This window comes from Chinchilla lanigera, unplaced genomic scaffold, assembly GCF_000276665.1.
Source record: "Chinchilla lanigera isolate Chin_1 unplaced genomic scaffold, ChiLan1.0 scaffold00009, whole genome shotgun sequence".
NCBI lineage: Eukaryota > Metazoa > Chordata > Mammalia > Rodentia > Chinchillidae > Chinchilla > Chinchilla lanigera.
In genome coordinates this window covers 8,495,672-8,509,356 of record NW_004955410.1, presented here as the reverse complement: position 1 = coordinate 8,509,356, position 13,685 = coordinate 8,495,672, and the positions used below count along the sequence as shown (strand labels likewise).

At 42.1% G+C, this 13,685-nt stretch overlaps 1 protein-coding gene across 2 annotated transcripts in view; it reads left to right on the top strand.

The window, feature by feature from the left end:
* Reln (reelin) overlaps window positions 1–13,685 on the top strand; it is a 439,528-nt gene that overhangs the window by 354,610 nt on the left and 71,233 nt on the right. For both annotated transcript variants that reach the window (XM_005377236.2, XM_005377235.2), the window contains exons 32-38: window positions 4,527–4,685; window positions 4,993–5,181; window positions 5,644–5,917; window positions 8,434–8,574; window positions 8,679–8,856; window positions 12,112–12,196; window positions 12,985–13,167. In XM_005377236.2, coding sequence (XP_005377293.1) covers window positions 4,527–4,685; window positions 4,993–5,181; window positions 5,644–5,917; window positions 8,434–8,574; window positions 8,679–8,856; window positions 12,112–12,196; window positions 12,985–13,167 — 1,209 coding nt within the window. The remainder of the gene's footprint in view (window positions 1–4,526; window positions 4,686–4,992; window positions 5,182–5,643; window positions 5,918–8,433; window positions 8,575–8,678; window positions 8,857–12,111; window positions 12,197–12,984; window positions 13,168–13,685) is intronic.

The window sequence follows — 13,685 nt, the reverse complement described above, 5'->3', positions numbered from 1 at the left end:
TTAATCCTATTGTATAGATGAGGAAACTGAGGCACAAGCCATCACATAACTTGCCCACAATCATGTGCCTAATAAATACATAGGATTCAAACTACTCACTTTGACTCAAGGATTTGTGCCTTAACCATCCTACTATACTCCTCTCCTCGCCCTGAACTCTGGCTAAGCATCCATTCCCCCTTCAGTCTCAGATGGCTCGGTCCTGAGACAAACAGAAAACCCTTGGAACTCAGGGGCCTCCCGGAGCTCAGCAGATACGATAGGTTCCTTGAGGCACCCAGAGTGTTTTTAGCATGGAACCCATGAGCTTCTCAGATGGCTCTGCCTCCAAACCTTGGCCTCAGAAGCAATACATGAAAAGGTTTACAAGACTGTTATCTAAGCTTGTATTTACATCAGATGTGACTGTGTAAAACATACTGGCTCAAGCAGTACCTGTTACTCGATACAGAGCAACTTCGACTTTCCTTGGATATATCCTTACTAACTGACGGCTTACCTTTAGTAATTATTCAAATCATCTACTTACTGAAGTAGCAGTCAGAAAACTTAGAGACCCTTTTGCATTCTTTAATCTCTTCTGCAGAAATTTATTAAAAATCTGTTCTAAACCAGACACAGTTCTAAGTGCTACAGATGGAAGCCACCAAAAGACAGATGCATCAGTCATGATGAGTTAGGTTATGCTGCAGTAACAAATAGCCCTCTAAATATCAGTGGGTCCAAATGTGATTTCTCCCTTGTGCTACATTTTCTTCATGGCTCTCTGAGGTCCTCATTCCAGCCTCCAAGGTAATGAAACATCCACTGGGTAGACCCTGGACACTGTCAGCCAGAGGGTAAAAGAAAGTGAAGCGAAGGAGACAAAAGACACAAGCCTACCATGTGCTATGTGGGGAACAACCAGGGCAGCACCAATAACCATCTAAGGGAACAAGGAAATGGTCAACTACAAGAGCTAGACAGAGGGAAATGAGCTGTTGAGATAAAAAGTCAGCTTCTGCAGGGGAAGGTGCTGATTTAGATACAGTGGTTGGGGAATGTCACCAAGAAAGTGACATTTAATAAATTGAAACCTAAAGACAGTTTCCATGCATGACTTAAAATTCCTATATTTGTACCCACGTTTGTATATAAGCAAAAAAAGAAGACCTTGAACATGAGCATAGTGTAGTAAAAAGAATCTGCTTATCATAGATATGAGGTCTGCTCTGTCTTACCTACTGCTGACAGGTGCTGCTGGCCCCTCTGTGGGACCGGCTCGCCCTAGGATCCCTTTAGGAACAGGCAACTTGTTCTCAGCTCGTCCAGAGCCATTTTCTTCAACTCAGCGTTGGCCACGTAATTCGCATCCCACAGGCCCTGCTCAGCCTTTTATTGAAAACTGGTGGTTAACATGTAAATCTGCCTAAATCCTTGAGCAAATCTCTTCCAGTGATGAAAGTGAAGATCCTTGACTGACTCAAGCTGAAGCATCAATTTATATATTTGGAATTAAAGTCAAAATTAGGCTGTTTTCATAAGACTCGGCAGAGTGCAGATGGAGTTGTCATCTAAATAGAGAAATGTTTTGCAGGCCTTAGACACTCTGTAGACAAGCTCGCATGGCTTGGTTCATTCAAACGTGCAGAGTGGGAGGTGGTACAGCTGATGAGGCTGTGTAGGAAATGGTAGGAAGTGTGGGCTGCTGCTTCCCTTTCTTCCACCCTGCCGCTCTTTCCTGGAAGGCGCTCTTCCTTGTCCTTTGAAAGTGAGGTTCCTCTCTCAGAGCTCTTTGCTACCTGAAGGAATGTGTGATCCTCCTGGAAAAGCTGGAGAGGAGGAAAGCAACAAGTGGCAATCAGATGGAGGCTCCTTCTCCACAGCCTGAAGTCAGTGGGATTTGCATTTGTTACCATGCAAATTCTGATCCGGTAGGGCAGGGGAGGTGAGTGACGTGACAAACCACCTGAAAGCTGAGTGATTCAAACAACAGACGTGGGTGAGCTTACAATTTCTGTGGATCACGAGGTCAGGGCAGCTGAGCTGGGTGGTTCTGCCTCCGCGTCTCCCATGAGGCCGTAGTGAAGATGAAGTCCAGATGCGTGCAGGGCTGCATGATCTGTTTCTGCGACAGTGACTCACTCGGCCACTGACAAAAGGCTTCAGTTCTCCTCTGGCTTTGGCAAAAGGCTTTAGATTCTTACTGTATAGACATGCGCACAGCTGGACATTTTTTTTCTGATGGTTGGGATTGAAACCAAGGCCTCATGCATGCAAGGCAAGGGCTCCTACACCCCCAGGCCCAGCGGCAGTGCCTCTAGTGACCTAGTCTCAGGAGCCTCACAGCCGTCCTCCTACCACATTCTGTTCATCAGAAGTGAGTTACTAAGTCCATCTAAACTCCAAGGGAAGCACTAAGCTCCATTTCTTGAAGGGAGGGGTGTCAAAGAATTTGTGGACATACTTTTAAAATTGTCACAGATAGGGCCTGTTCCAGAGTGATGCAGGTGCTGGTCTTGGATGGTAGTTTGAATAGAAATCACTAAATTTGTCAGTGAGGAATTATTCTCAAGATGCTTCATTCCTGGTACTGTGGTCTACCTTCTAAATAGGCCACCCCAAGTAAGAGTCTTACTAATTCTCATGCATTCCCTCTCCCTTTCACTCTCTCTCTCCTCCTATTTCTCTCCATCCTGCCCTTTCTCTTTATCTCCCTCTCCCTTTCTATCTGTCCCTCCTCCCTTTTTCTCTCTCTCTTTACCCCTCTTCTTCATCTCATTAAATGTGAACACAAATTAATAGCCACAAGAAAAAACTTCACTCTGAAAGTGGCTACACTCTCAACCACCCAGCATCACACAGGCCAGTGGGGCACACATGGAAAAAACATTGAGGCTTGGAGCCTGGAACTTCAGCCAGGTGGTCCTCAGCTTGAATGAAGACCACAAGCAGCCTAGCTTCCTTTGCTTCATAAAGTTTGGTGTGACAGTCCCTCCCATGATGCCATGATGCCCGGGTCTCACCTCAACCAGGCGAAGCTCTATCACCCAAGGAGACCTGGGCTTTGAGCTGGTTTTATCCTGTCCTTCAGTTGGATGAGTTCTTTTGCTCAAAATACAGTAACTTCACTTCACTTTGGATTTCTAATTTTAAGCTTAGGCATCATTATTTTCCCTGACATCATCCCTTGTCGTATGTGGTAATTATAATTCATTGTGCTATTAATTAGTGTTAAACAACTTCCTTTTAGCTCTTTATTTTATCATCATATTTCTGGAAACTTTATTTTAGTAAACTGTTCGTTATCTGACATTATTTAAAGGGATAGCAAAGTGCTATTCAATCAATAATAATGAAATTTAAAAGTTGTATATACCATGAATGACTTACAATCTTTCAAGCATTTAAATATAAGAAAATAAATACAGCAGCTATAACTTTACTGAGCATAATTGCTGTGAATACTTAGAAAATAGTTCAGTGTGCCCAGCCATAATTATGAATAGGCTGTGCAAGTTATAGGAATAATTTTAGAATGGTTGATTAGAGAGATACCCTCTGCTCCTGCATCTGTATTTATCTTTTCCTAAGCCTGGCAGTGATATTCCTGTGCTCTCATCTTTCATAGTTTGTTCTTTTGCAGTCAGCGTAACCTTTTCCTTGTGTCTTGTTTTAAAATAAAAAATGTTGGGGCTGGGGATTTAGCTCAGCGGCAAAGCGCCTGCCTGGCAAGCGCAAGGTCGTGAGTTCGGTTCCCGGTACCGGAGAAAAACCAAAAAAAATAAAAAAAAATAAAAAAAAATAAAAAAAATAAAAAATGTTTCTGGGAGAGTTAGCAGGGGTGATGCATGAGGCCCCTTCACGTCACCGTGAAGCTCCCTAGATCCTGTCACCCTAGCAACAGGTGGACGGTGTGGGTAGGTGGAGTAGGCGGGAAGGAGAAGAGTGACACAGAGGAAGGGAGAGGAAGCTAACACCGAGGCGGAGCCATTCTGCTTTGCTATTTAATAATTTCACTTCATACAGGCTTTGCTAACCAAGGCCTAACAAAGTGTAAAGCTCCAGTTAAGGGATCTGTTTGCTTAATAGAATTCGAGGCTGGGCAGTGCTTACTGCCCAATGCTTTGGCAGCAAAGGGCACCACTTGATTTAGTGCCAGGAGATTGAGACATTTCTTCTGCGTGCATCAGAATGGCATGAGACTTTGTAATGTTCAGAGCAAAATCTGAAATTCAAGTGCATGATCTGAAGTGGATTTTTATGTTCCCCTTGCTAACTTCCTCATCACTCATACAAAGCTGAGTGGTCTTTAAAAGAGCTTATGTATTTTCTGTCTCCATTTACTGGGAGTCAGTGCATTAGAAACTGTCAAGAAATTGATGAGCCTTCAGGTCTACTAATTCATTCCTTGGGCGTTAGATGGATGCGCCCTTATTCTAGGAGACACAATTTAAAGCTGCTGCCATTCTTGCCATTTAAAAAATACTGTTCCTTGCCTTGAGGAAAGCTGTCCTAGTAATGGAATTTATGGTCTTGTAACTCAGGGCTTGTTGTTCAGTATTCGAATGACAATGGGATACTCTGGCATTTGCTTCGAGAGTTGGACTTCATGTCATTTCTGGAACCGCAGATCATTTCCATTGACCTGCCGTGGGAAGCAAAGACACCCGCGACAGCCTTTCGATGGTGGCAGCCACAACATGGTAAGTTGCTGCTCACCATGACTTTCCTAGTAGCTTCTGGATCACACATCACACATACCCATCTTGTATTATGTATGTCTTTTTTTTTTTTTTTTTTTGGTTTTTCTCCGGTACCGGGAACCGAACTCACGACCTTGAGCTTGCCAGGCAGGTGCTTTACCGCTGAGCTAAATCCCCAGCCCCATTATGTATGCCTTAATGTGCGGTCAATTTCTGGACAATTTGATTTAAAAGAATGGTTGCAAAGGTGTTCGTATTGCTGTGTAGTAATGAGCCTTCTCCAGCCCTTTCTTTCATCTGATTGCAGGAAAGCACTCGGCCCAGTGGGCTTTGGATGATGTCCTGATTGGAATGAATGACAGCTCTCAAACTGGATTTCAGGACAAATTTGATGGCTCTTTAGATTTGCAAGCCAACTGGTATCGAATCCAAGGAGGTCAAGTTGATATTGACTGTCTCTCTATGGATACTGCCCTAATGTTCACTGAAAATATAGGTATAGTATATCACCAGATAAAGGGAGGATATTGGATTAAGTAGAAGACTAAATTAACTAAAATTCAAAAGGAAATTCTCTAATACAAAACTGCATGCCTAACTGCTTTTGCCAAGGGAGGCTCTTGGGGAAAAAAATTGGAATGTCCTCTAAAATAAGTGGATGAGCCCAGCTTATTTTCAGAGTGACGGATTTAAAAGACTGTAAGACATCAGCCTTTCTTAAGGTGGTAAAGCTCTTTAAATTGGCAGCCTTCTGTATTTCCAAGTCTATGGTAACTATTTAAAAACAGTAAGTACGAAACCAAAAGTCAAAGCACTCATAAGGCACTGAAGATAAACCATGATTTTTGTTTGCTGTTGAGAATGTTGATTTTAATCCTAATAGCCAAATAAGAAAAAAGCATTCAGCTTTTGTTTTCGCTTTGTTTTCTTTCTGTTGTTGTTTTTTTTTTTGTGGTAGGGAAACCTCGTTATGCTGAGACCTGGGATTTTCACGTGTCAGCATCCACCTTCCTGCAGTTTGAAGTGAGCATGGGCTGCAGCAAGCCCTTCAGCGACACCCACAGTGTACAGCTCCAGTACTCGGTGAACAATGGCAGGGACTGGCATCTTGTCACTGAAGAGTGTGTCCCTCCCACCATTGGCTGTCTGCACTACACAGAAAGTTCAGTTTACACCTCAGAAAGATTCCAGAATTGGAAGCGGATCACTGTCTACCTTCCACTCTCCACCAAGTGAGAAAGTTTGGCTATGTGTCAGAACTTCAGGTTTCGGTCACCTAATTTGAAAATAATTGTGTCTCCACTTGGGGATGGCGTTACAGCTCCATAATAATTATGCACGGAATGTGCTAGGGGGAAGAAAAGAACAAGTTGTCAAGGGTTGCCATTTTTAAATGTGGCCAGAGAGTTCCCAAAGTTTTACCAGGCTGAGCTCTTCCGTCCTTTGGCCACGTGAAGGCTGCCCACCAGATTGCTTTTAAACTGCTGCAAATGTAGGTCTCCACCCAGAAGCCAGACTGACTTATTCCCAGTGAGGGATGTGAAGTCGTCACACGTAGGAGAGTACCTTTAGTTTTTCGGTTTTGTTTTATCTCAGGACTACAGTATGAATAAAAGTTTAGTTCCCCTTTGGGATACGCTTATCATTTTGTGTCTCTCCTGCCCTCCCCAACGTTTTGGATCACCTCGGAGAGGTGTATTGACTCAGAGCAGACGTTTGGGTCATTTGAGCATCTGTTAGGCACTAAGGTACATGGTGCTGGCTGGTTCGAAACTGTGTCTGTCATCCTGGGGCTGTGCCTGCCCCAGACGCTGGGCTGTTCTGAATTCCAAGGAAGTCACCCTCTCTAGGCTCCTCACCTCCTCACCCACTGGCTTCCTCATAGGGTTAGACAGTGGCAGACACTGGCTGGCAAGAGAGGAGAAGGTGAATAAGGGAAAAATCAGAACTTCCTTGGCCTCGTGGGACCCTGATTCTGGGTACCAGCAACGGTCTCCCCCTTGTGTCCCTTCAGCCTTGGCTCGTAGTGGCTTCTTGACTTCACTGATCTCTGATTTCCTTACTGCTTCTGTTGGCTTCTCAGCCCTGCCACTAACTATGCATCCAATTCTTGCACACAGGGCTTTCTGTATTAAATACTTACAGTGGTTTCTGTTTTCCTGGTTCAACTCAGATTCAGAAACGCATAACCAAATGGCAGGGGAAAAGTGCAAGAATCCAAAGTATGTTAATATGTGCCCTAAAATAGCTTTCTGTAGATCCCCAGAGCTTTATATAGTGTTTGCCTATAGCTCATGGTTTGGTTTTGTTTTGTTTTGTTTTTCTAATACAGGGGATTAAAGCAGGTCTTCACACATGCTAGGCAAGCACTCTACCACTGAGCTGCATTCTCAACCCTTTCTGTTTATTTTGACACAAGATTTCGCTAAATTGCCCAGGCTGGCCTTAAACTTGAGATCCTCCAGCCTCAGCCTCCCAAGAAGCTGGGAATACAGGCCTGTGCCATCATGCCCAGCTCCCTTTGTTTTTTAATTCAGCAAAAATGTATTGAATATTTGTTGTATATTAAGTACCCTGATGCTAAATGAATAGGCTGATGTCAGGGCCCACATCTATTATTCAGGAGAACAGATATCAGAGCATCTATTTATCATACAAAATGATACAGAGGTTAATTCTCAGGAACACTATTGAAACACAGGAAGATGCTACCTGATTCCAGTTGCGGGTGTTAGGGGGAGCTTCCAGAGGAGCTGGCATCTCTCAGCTAAGTCCGAGTGAGCAGAGCTTGTCCAAGCAAAGGGACGTGGGGAGCATTTACACTGTTGTAAACCAGAACAAAACCCAGATGCCAGCAAAAGCCTGAGCTGATGTGGAAATTCAAGGATTCAATGCTGTTGAATAGAAACTGAGGGGGGTGATGCCATGTATGTTGTGTATGTCGTCCTAAGTATTTTGGGCCTTGGCAGACCATGGGTTGGGGACCACCAAAGGCATTACAGTGGTGACTGATTAGGTTCCACTTAAAGCGTTCATGCTGACTGCTGTGTGACACTGAAGGAGGGGGAGGACTCATTGGGCAGAACAGGACTTGCAGTGATGCTGCTGAAGCTCAGCTCACCAGCTCCTCAGTGAGGGACAGTGGCTGTTGGTGGTGAGGCTGCCTCTGCTTCTGCCTCAGTGTCTTCCAAAGAACAGATCGGAAACACAGCAGGAATTGTGGGAATGTGTCCCATCGCTCCAGTCTGCAGCTTTAGATAGTCACAGCATCAGAAGCAAAATAGCAGGCCGAAGTGGAGTGCTCGCAGAAAACAGTGGGGCACTCTCAGAAACCATGTAGGAACAGTGCAATGGGGGCCTCCTTGCCTGAACTTCGTAAGAGTCCAACTTTTCCTTGTCTGTCACCTTCCATCTCTTTTCCAATACTGACTAACAGTAAAAACCAGAAAGCAAAACCTAAAATTCTGTTGGCTTTCAAAATCACAAAAATTAGCTCAGAATGACTATTCCGTCTCACACGTGTGACTGTAGATTCGTATGAAAGAAACTGTGCAGGAGTTAAGTAGCATGCTTTCTGCTTATCTCTTTATGGGTCAAGCGGAAACAGCACCAGCTACTTAGGATGAAAATGATGTCTCAAGGAAGAGGGAACCAGACCCTGGAAGGGGGTCCCTTAAAGGGAGACAGAAGCGAAATGTTGCCGTGTGCTCTCAAGACTGCCAAGCCAATGATGTGTTTTCTTGGTTAGTTCTCCCAGGACACGGTTCAGATGGATCCAGGCCAACTACACTGCGGGGGCTGATTCCTGGGCTATCGATAACGTCGTGCTGGCCTCAGGGTGCCCTTGGATGTGCTCAGGACGAGGGATTTGTGATGCTGGACGCTGTGTGTAAGTTAATAAAACTGTCAGTTTCTCTCTGTGTAATGCACCAGTAAAACCAGCCCAGTGAGCGGGTGACAAATGATCGTTCTTCCCCACCCATTTTTCCTTAGGTGTGACCGGGGCTTCGGTGGACCCTACTGTGTCCCTGTTGTTCCTCTGCCCTCCATTCTGAAAGATGACTTCAATGGCAACTTACACCCTGACCTTTGGCCTGAAGTGTATGGTGCCGAGAGAGGGAATCTGAACGGGGAAACCATCAAATCCGGAACGTCACTGATCTTTAAAGGGGTCAGATAAGATTCCACTTCTCTACTGTCTACCCTGCCAGTCCCTTCCTGCTGCTCCGCCCAGGGCACTTCTGAACCTGCGCCAGGGCTGCATTGTTTCCCACATGGTTACTATTGTCTTCCAGCGCAGACCTTGATTCCTCTTCACAAAAGCGCAGTCACTTTTTATAATCACTCAGGCATAAAAGTTTGCCTCTCCTTGGGTGACCAGACCACAATATTTTAAAAACTGCTTTTATAAAACTGATTTTTACAAACATCTTCCATTTTTTTTCTTCCTTTTTTTTCTTTCCAGCCAGTAGAACTACTTGGTGGCAGCTTTAAGAAAACCAAACATTTGGGGCTGGGGATTTAGCTCAGCGGCAAAAGCGCCTGCCTGGCAAGCGCAAGGTCGTGAGTTCGGTTCCCGGTACCGGAGAAAAACCAAAAAAAGAAAAAAAAAAAAAAGAAAACCAAACATTTAAGTCAAATACAGTATTCTCAAACATTGTTAGCCTATTTTTGCTTTTCACCCTGCATGTCTAGTTAAAGAAATGTTAAACAGTTGATGAAATTCTGTGCTCAGTGGGAAAATCTTCATGTCTGAACAGAGGCTGCACCCTGTCCCTCTCTGCAGGGGAAACGGACTAATCTAAGTGTGCAAATGAAATCATTGACAAAAATCTGCATGGTTTTCTATACAACCTTAATGACTAATATCTAACACTCAGAAAATTAGACACCCTGGAACTTTTTCAATTACAGTGAATAAATGCCAGGTTTATTCCTTCTTAGAATCTAAATGCTTAACAAGTTTTAGATGAGAAAAGAAAAATACTTGAGAACATGAAAGAGGTCCAAGTCCCTGAGAGTTTTAAAGAACTGAAGAAATTGCAGTCTTTGCACACTTCGGAGTGAAAACGCTGATTTTTGTTGGGGGTTTTAGTCTTATCTAGGGCTTCGGTGCTTGTTATCACCAACTTCTGATTCGTTTGAAGCAGCTGACAGGACCAGAGGGCAGCATGCCTCTAACTTTTCATGACTCAAAAATCTTTGCCTGATAAATTTTTAAGCAGTACAGTTAAGCTAGTCCTATGAACAGAAGGACACATAGTCTTTTATAAAAGATTCCCTTTAGCCATCCAGATGCAAGATCAACCAAGCATTATATGTGTTGGATATATTCTCCATCAGCTCTGCAAGATATAGAGGGTCCGGCATGTGCCATTCAGCAGGTTACAATTTGACCTAGAAAGGCATTCTTTCGTGAAAAAGGAACTGATAGTCTCTTTATAGATTCAGGAATATTATCAGCTATTAAAATACCTCATTGGTTGCAAAAGAATTCTTCACATTTGGTACAAATGGATCGCTGAACCTAGAAAAAGGATAAACAAAGAAACATATTCATGTGGATTATAATATGTGTGGCAGCGGGGTTTGACAATACAAAGTGCTAAATTATAATCAAATATTGCAAATAGGAACGAAAGATACTTCCATATTATAAATCAGGCCCACTGTCAACAAAATTGCTCCTACGAAAAGCAATATGAAATGGGTCCTTTTACGTGCAAATTGTATTTACTCACAGGAACAATTTTGTACTTTCATTCCATAATCAAGGGGGAAGAATAATAAAGTAATATCTCTTTATCTTGATGTTAGCAAGAGAAGTTATTAGCTGAGTCTATGGATTATCCACCTCAGAGGTTTTCATTGCAAGCTGAAGAAGGCATCTTTCACTGCAAGCTCAACCTCCGGATGTCACTAAGGTGGAAGAGAATCCACAGCTTCAGGCTTACATGTGTAGAAAAGGAAAAGAGAGAGGGACAGGAAGAATAAGGCGCTGATTAAGCATCACGAATTGAGCAAGGCAGGGCACTGTTAGGCATAGAAGATGAACAGGGACTGGAAATCTAAGTTTTTTCATGGCAATCTTCAACCCCAGAAGTATTTATCTGTGGCATGTGAAGCTGAAAGGAGAAAGTAAATATGGTTGCTTCTTCCTGACAAACACCAAGTAACTCTCAAATTCTAAATTTGTGATCTGGATTTCTTCTCTTGAAACCAAAAGATAGAGTTATGGACAAAACACTGGTGACTCACAGAAAAATAGAGGATAAGTTTCAGAATCTGACGTACGTCGGTTCAAATCTGACCATCATCTCTTATACACTGTCTCTGTCTGAATTTCAGTCTCCTTGTCTGCAACATGAGAATGTTATCCTTCGCTTAAGTAGGAGCCGTTAGTGCTTTAAATAAGAACCTGTTTTAGAACCTGGCATGTTGTTGTAGGTATTCGGTATGTGTTTGCTATTCTCAAAGTAGCTCCATTTAAAAATTTTTCAGCTATTGAACACTGTGATAGCTAATAAAGGTTAAGAAGGAAAAATGTGTTCTTGCTAGCTCATATTACATTTGGCATTTGTTAGTCACATAATTAAGAAATCAGTTGACAGTGTCCACTGAGTGTCCCGGCCGTAGACTGCTGCAGTCATTTCATTCAGAAGCCACAGCTGAGAAACAAGCTCTGCTTGGACCTTGGGAAATACGCATAGCAATATCTGCCTTACTGGCTGTCACCACAACCCTGTGTACACATGAAGAGAACAACCTTCCCAGCCGTCAATCCCAGGCAACCAGAAATAGTTAATTAGCAGAAAAAATGACTAAAGCTAATGCGATCTCTTTTCTCGTTGCTTGTCTTCTCTGCATGAATGATTCCAGCGTAGGCCCGGGGACCTGCCTTAGTTACGCCTTATTTAACTTGGCCAGCTGGGGGATGCCGTGGCAGCCTGAATGAGAGCCTCCTGGGGCTGGCAGAGCCCACAAAGGAGTAGTGAGTTTCTTAGACTCCAGGGGACCCTGGAAAAGTTACCTATTAGTTCCTGGCCTCCAGCAGGAGCTCCCGGCACATTTTCCACCTGCTTCCTCCTTGCCTCTTACACCACATGCTGTGATCAAAGGAGGTGATTTTTTAAAAGGCCTGATGATACATAATGTTATCATTCTTGCAGCACTTTTTATAAAAGTCGCAGTAAAGTATGACTTAGAGGTGAGACAATGGAGTTATGTTACTCAGGCATAGGAAATGAAAGCCATTAAGAGATGTGGAACAAGGATCGCTTAGTTTTTTCCTTTTGAATTAGTCAGAATATTGCTTCTCCATCATTATATTTAATTCTAACTTAGCTAATGCAAGTTAGGTGTATAAAATCGAGGAAATTTTTGCAAATGAAGTAAAGTTGCTTAACACATCTGTGTCTGTTTTCAGGAAGGACTACGGATGCTTATTTCAAGAGATCTAGATTGTACTAATACTATGTATGTCCAGTTTTCACTTAGATTTATAGCAAAAGGTAAGCTTCTCTATGGGTATTAATTCATTATTTCCCTTCAAGATAATTTCCCCATGCGTAATTCCCCCTCCATAAAGAAATCACAAATTTAAGGGCCCATAAATTTTGTTATGGAGGAGCTAACATAAATTTGTATACATAAATGTTTGTTTTAATGTATATGGAAGATAACTACTGATTTTAAATGATTTAATATAGCTGTAGTAATCACACTAATTCCATGGTAGTTAAATTTATCATTATGTTTCTGAGTTCATCACTAGTTTCTGGCTATAAGAATTTTAAATTTTAAAACATGCTTTTTATGAAATTTTTTTATTTTTAATAGATATGAACTTAAAAACTTATTCTTTGTCATTCTGACTTTTCATAGTTCAGTAAATGATTTTGCAAAATAATCTCATTGTGGATATAATAAATTTTCGAGTAGTTTGTTTGTGTCCTAAAAGTTAAATGTTTAACCCTTTGTAAAATTGTGTTTGCATGTATAATTAAAATGTTTTGACATAATATCTCCTGAATACAGAAAGATGTGTAGGTATATCTGAAAGAGAAAGGGAGGTATTAGCTTGTGTAAGTCCAGGGTTTAATGTGTTTATTGAGAAAATGTATTATTAAAAAAAAAAAAAAAAAACCTCTCGTTACCTTCAGCGCTGGGAGGATTTAGACTGTAAAGTCTCTATGTAACTATGCACTGGCTTATGCACTGATGTCTAAAGAACAGGCTAAGAATATAATCTCCCTACTTCTGTCACAGTACATCTTATGCCATCTTATCTGCTTTGTAGGTACCCCAGAGAGGTCTCACTCTATCCTTCTACAATTCTCTATCAATGGAGGAATCACTTGGCACCTGATGGATGAATTTTACTTCCCTCAAACAACTAACATACTTTTCATTAATGTTCCTTTGCCATCCAGTGCCCAAACCAACGCTACAAGATTCAGACTTTGGCAACCTTATAATAATGGTAAATTCATGTGTTTTGTGATCAAAACACACAGTGGCATGTCAATATGATACTTTTAAGGTGTAGAGAAAGGATTTGTCAACTGAGATGTTTAGTCCATAGCACACACAATTCACTTTTGACCAGTCTAATGCATATTTAATTTATATATATTTATCCTTTTTTTTATACTTGACTGGTAGGTTCTTTTAATGATGTAAATATAGCTGAATCCTGGCATAGGGATAAGGTATTTTTAATACTCCAGCAGCAACCATTAGGCTTTCATCAGCTGTCGCTACTTTTTTGTTGAAATCATTCAGGAGCACATAGTTCTTCTGAGCTTGGCACCTTATTGCTGAAATAAAACACCATTACCACAAAATACCATAGCAAAGTGAGATAGACTTAGACCCAGGAGATGATACCTTATAAAATATGCTTGTCACATGCACTCGCTGCAGTGATAAGTTAAAATGAATGTATAATTTAATTCTACTTTCAAACAGTTACAGAAATATTATGAACGTGTAATGTTT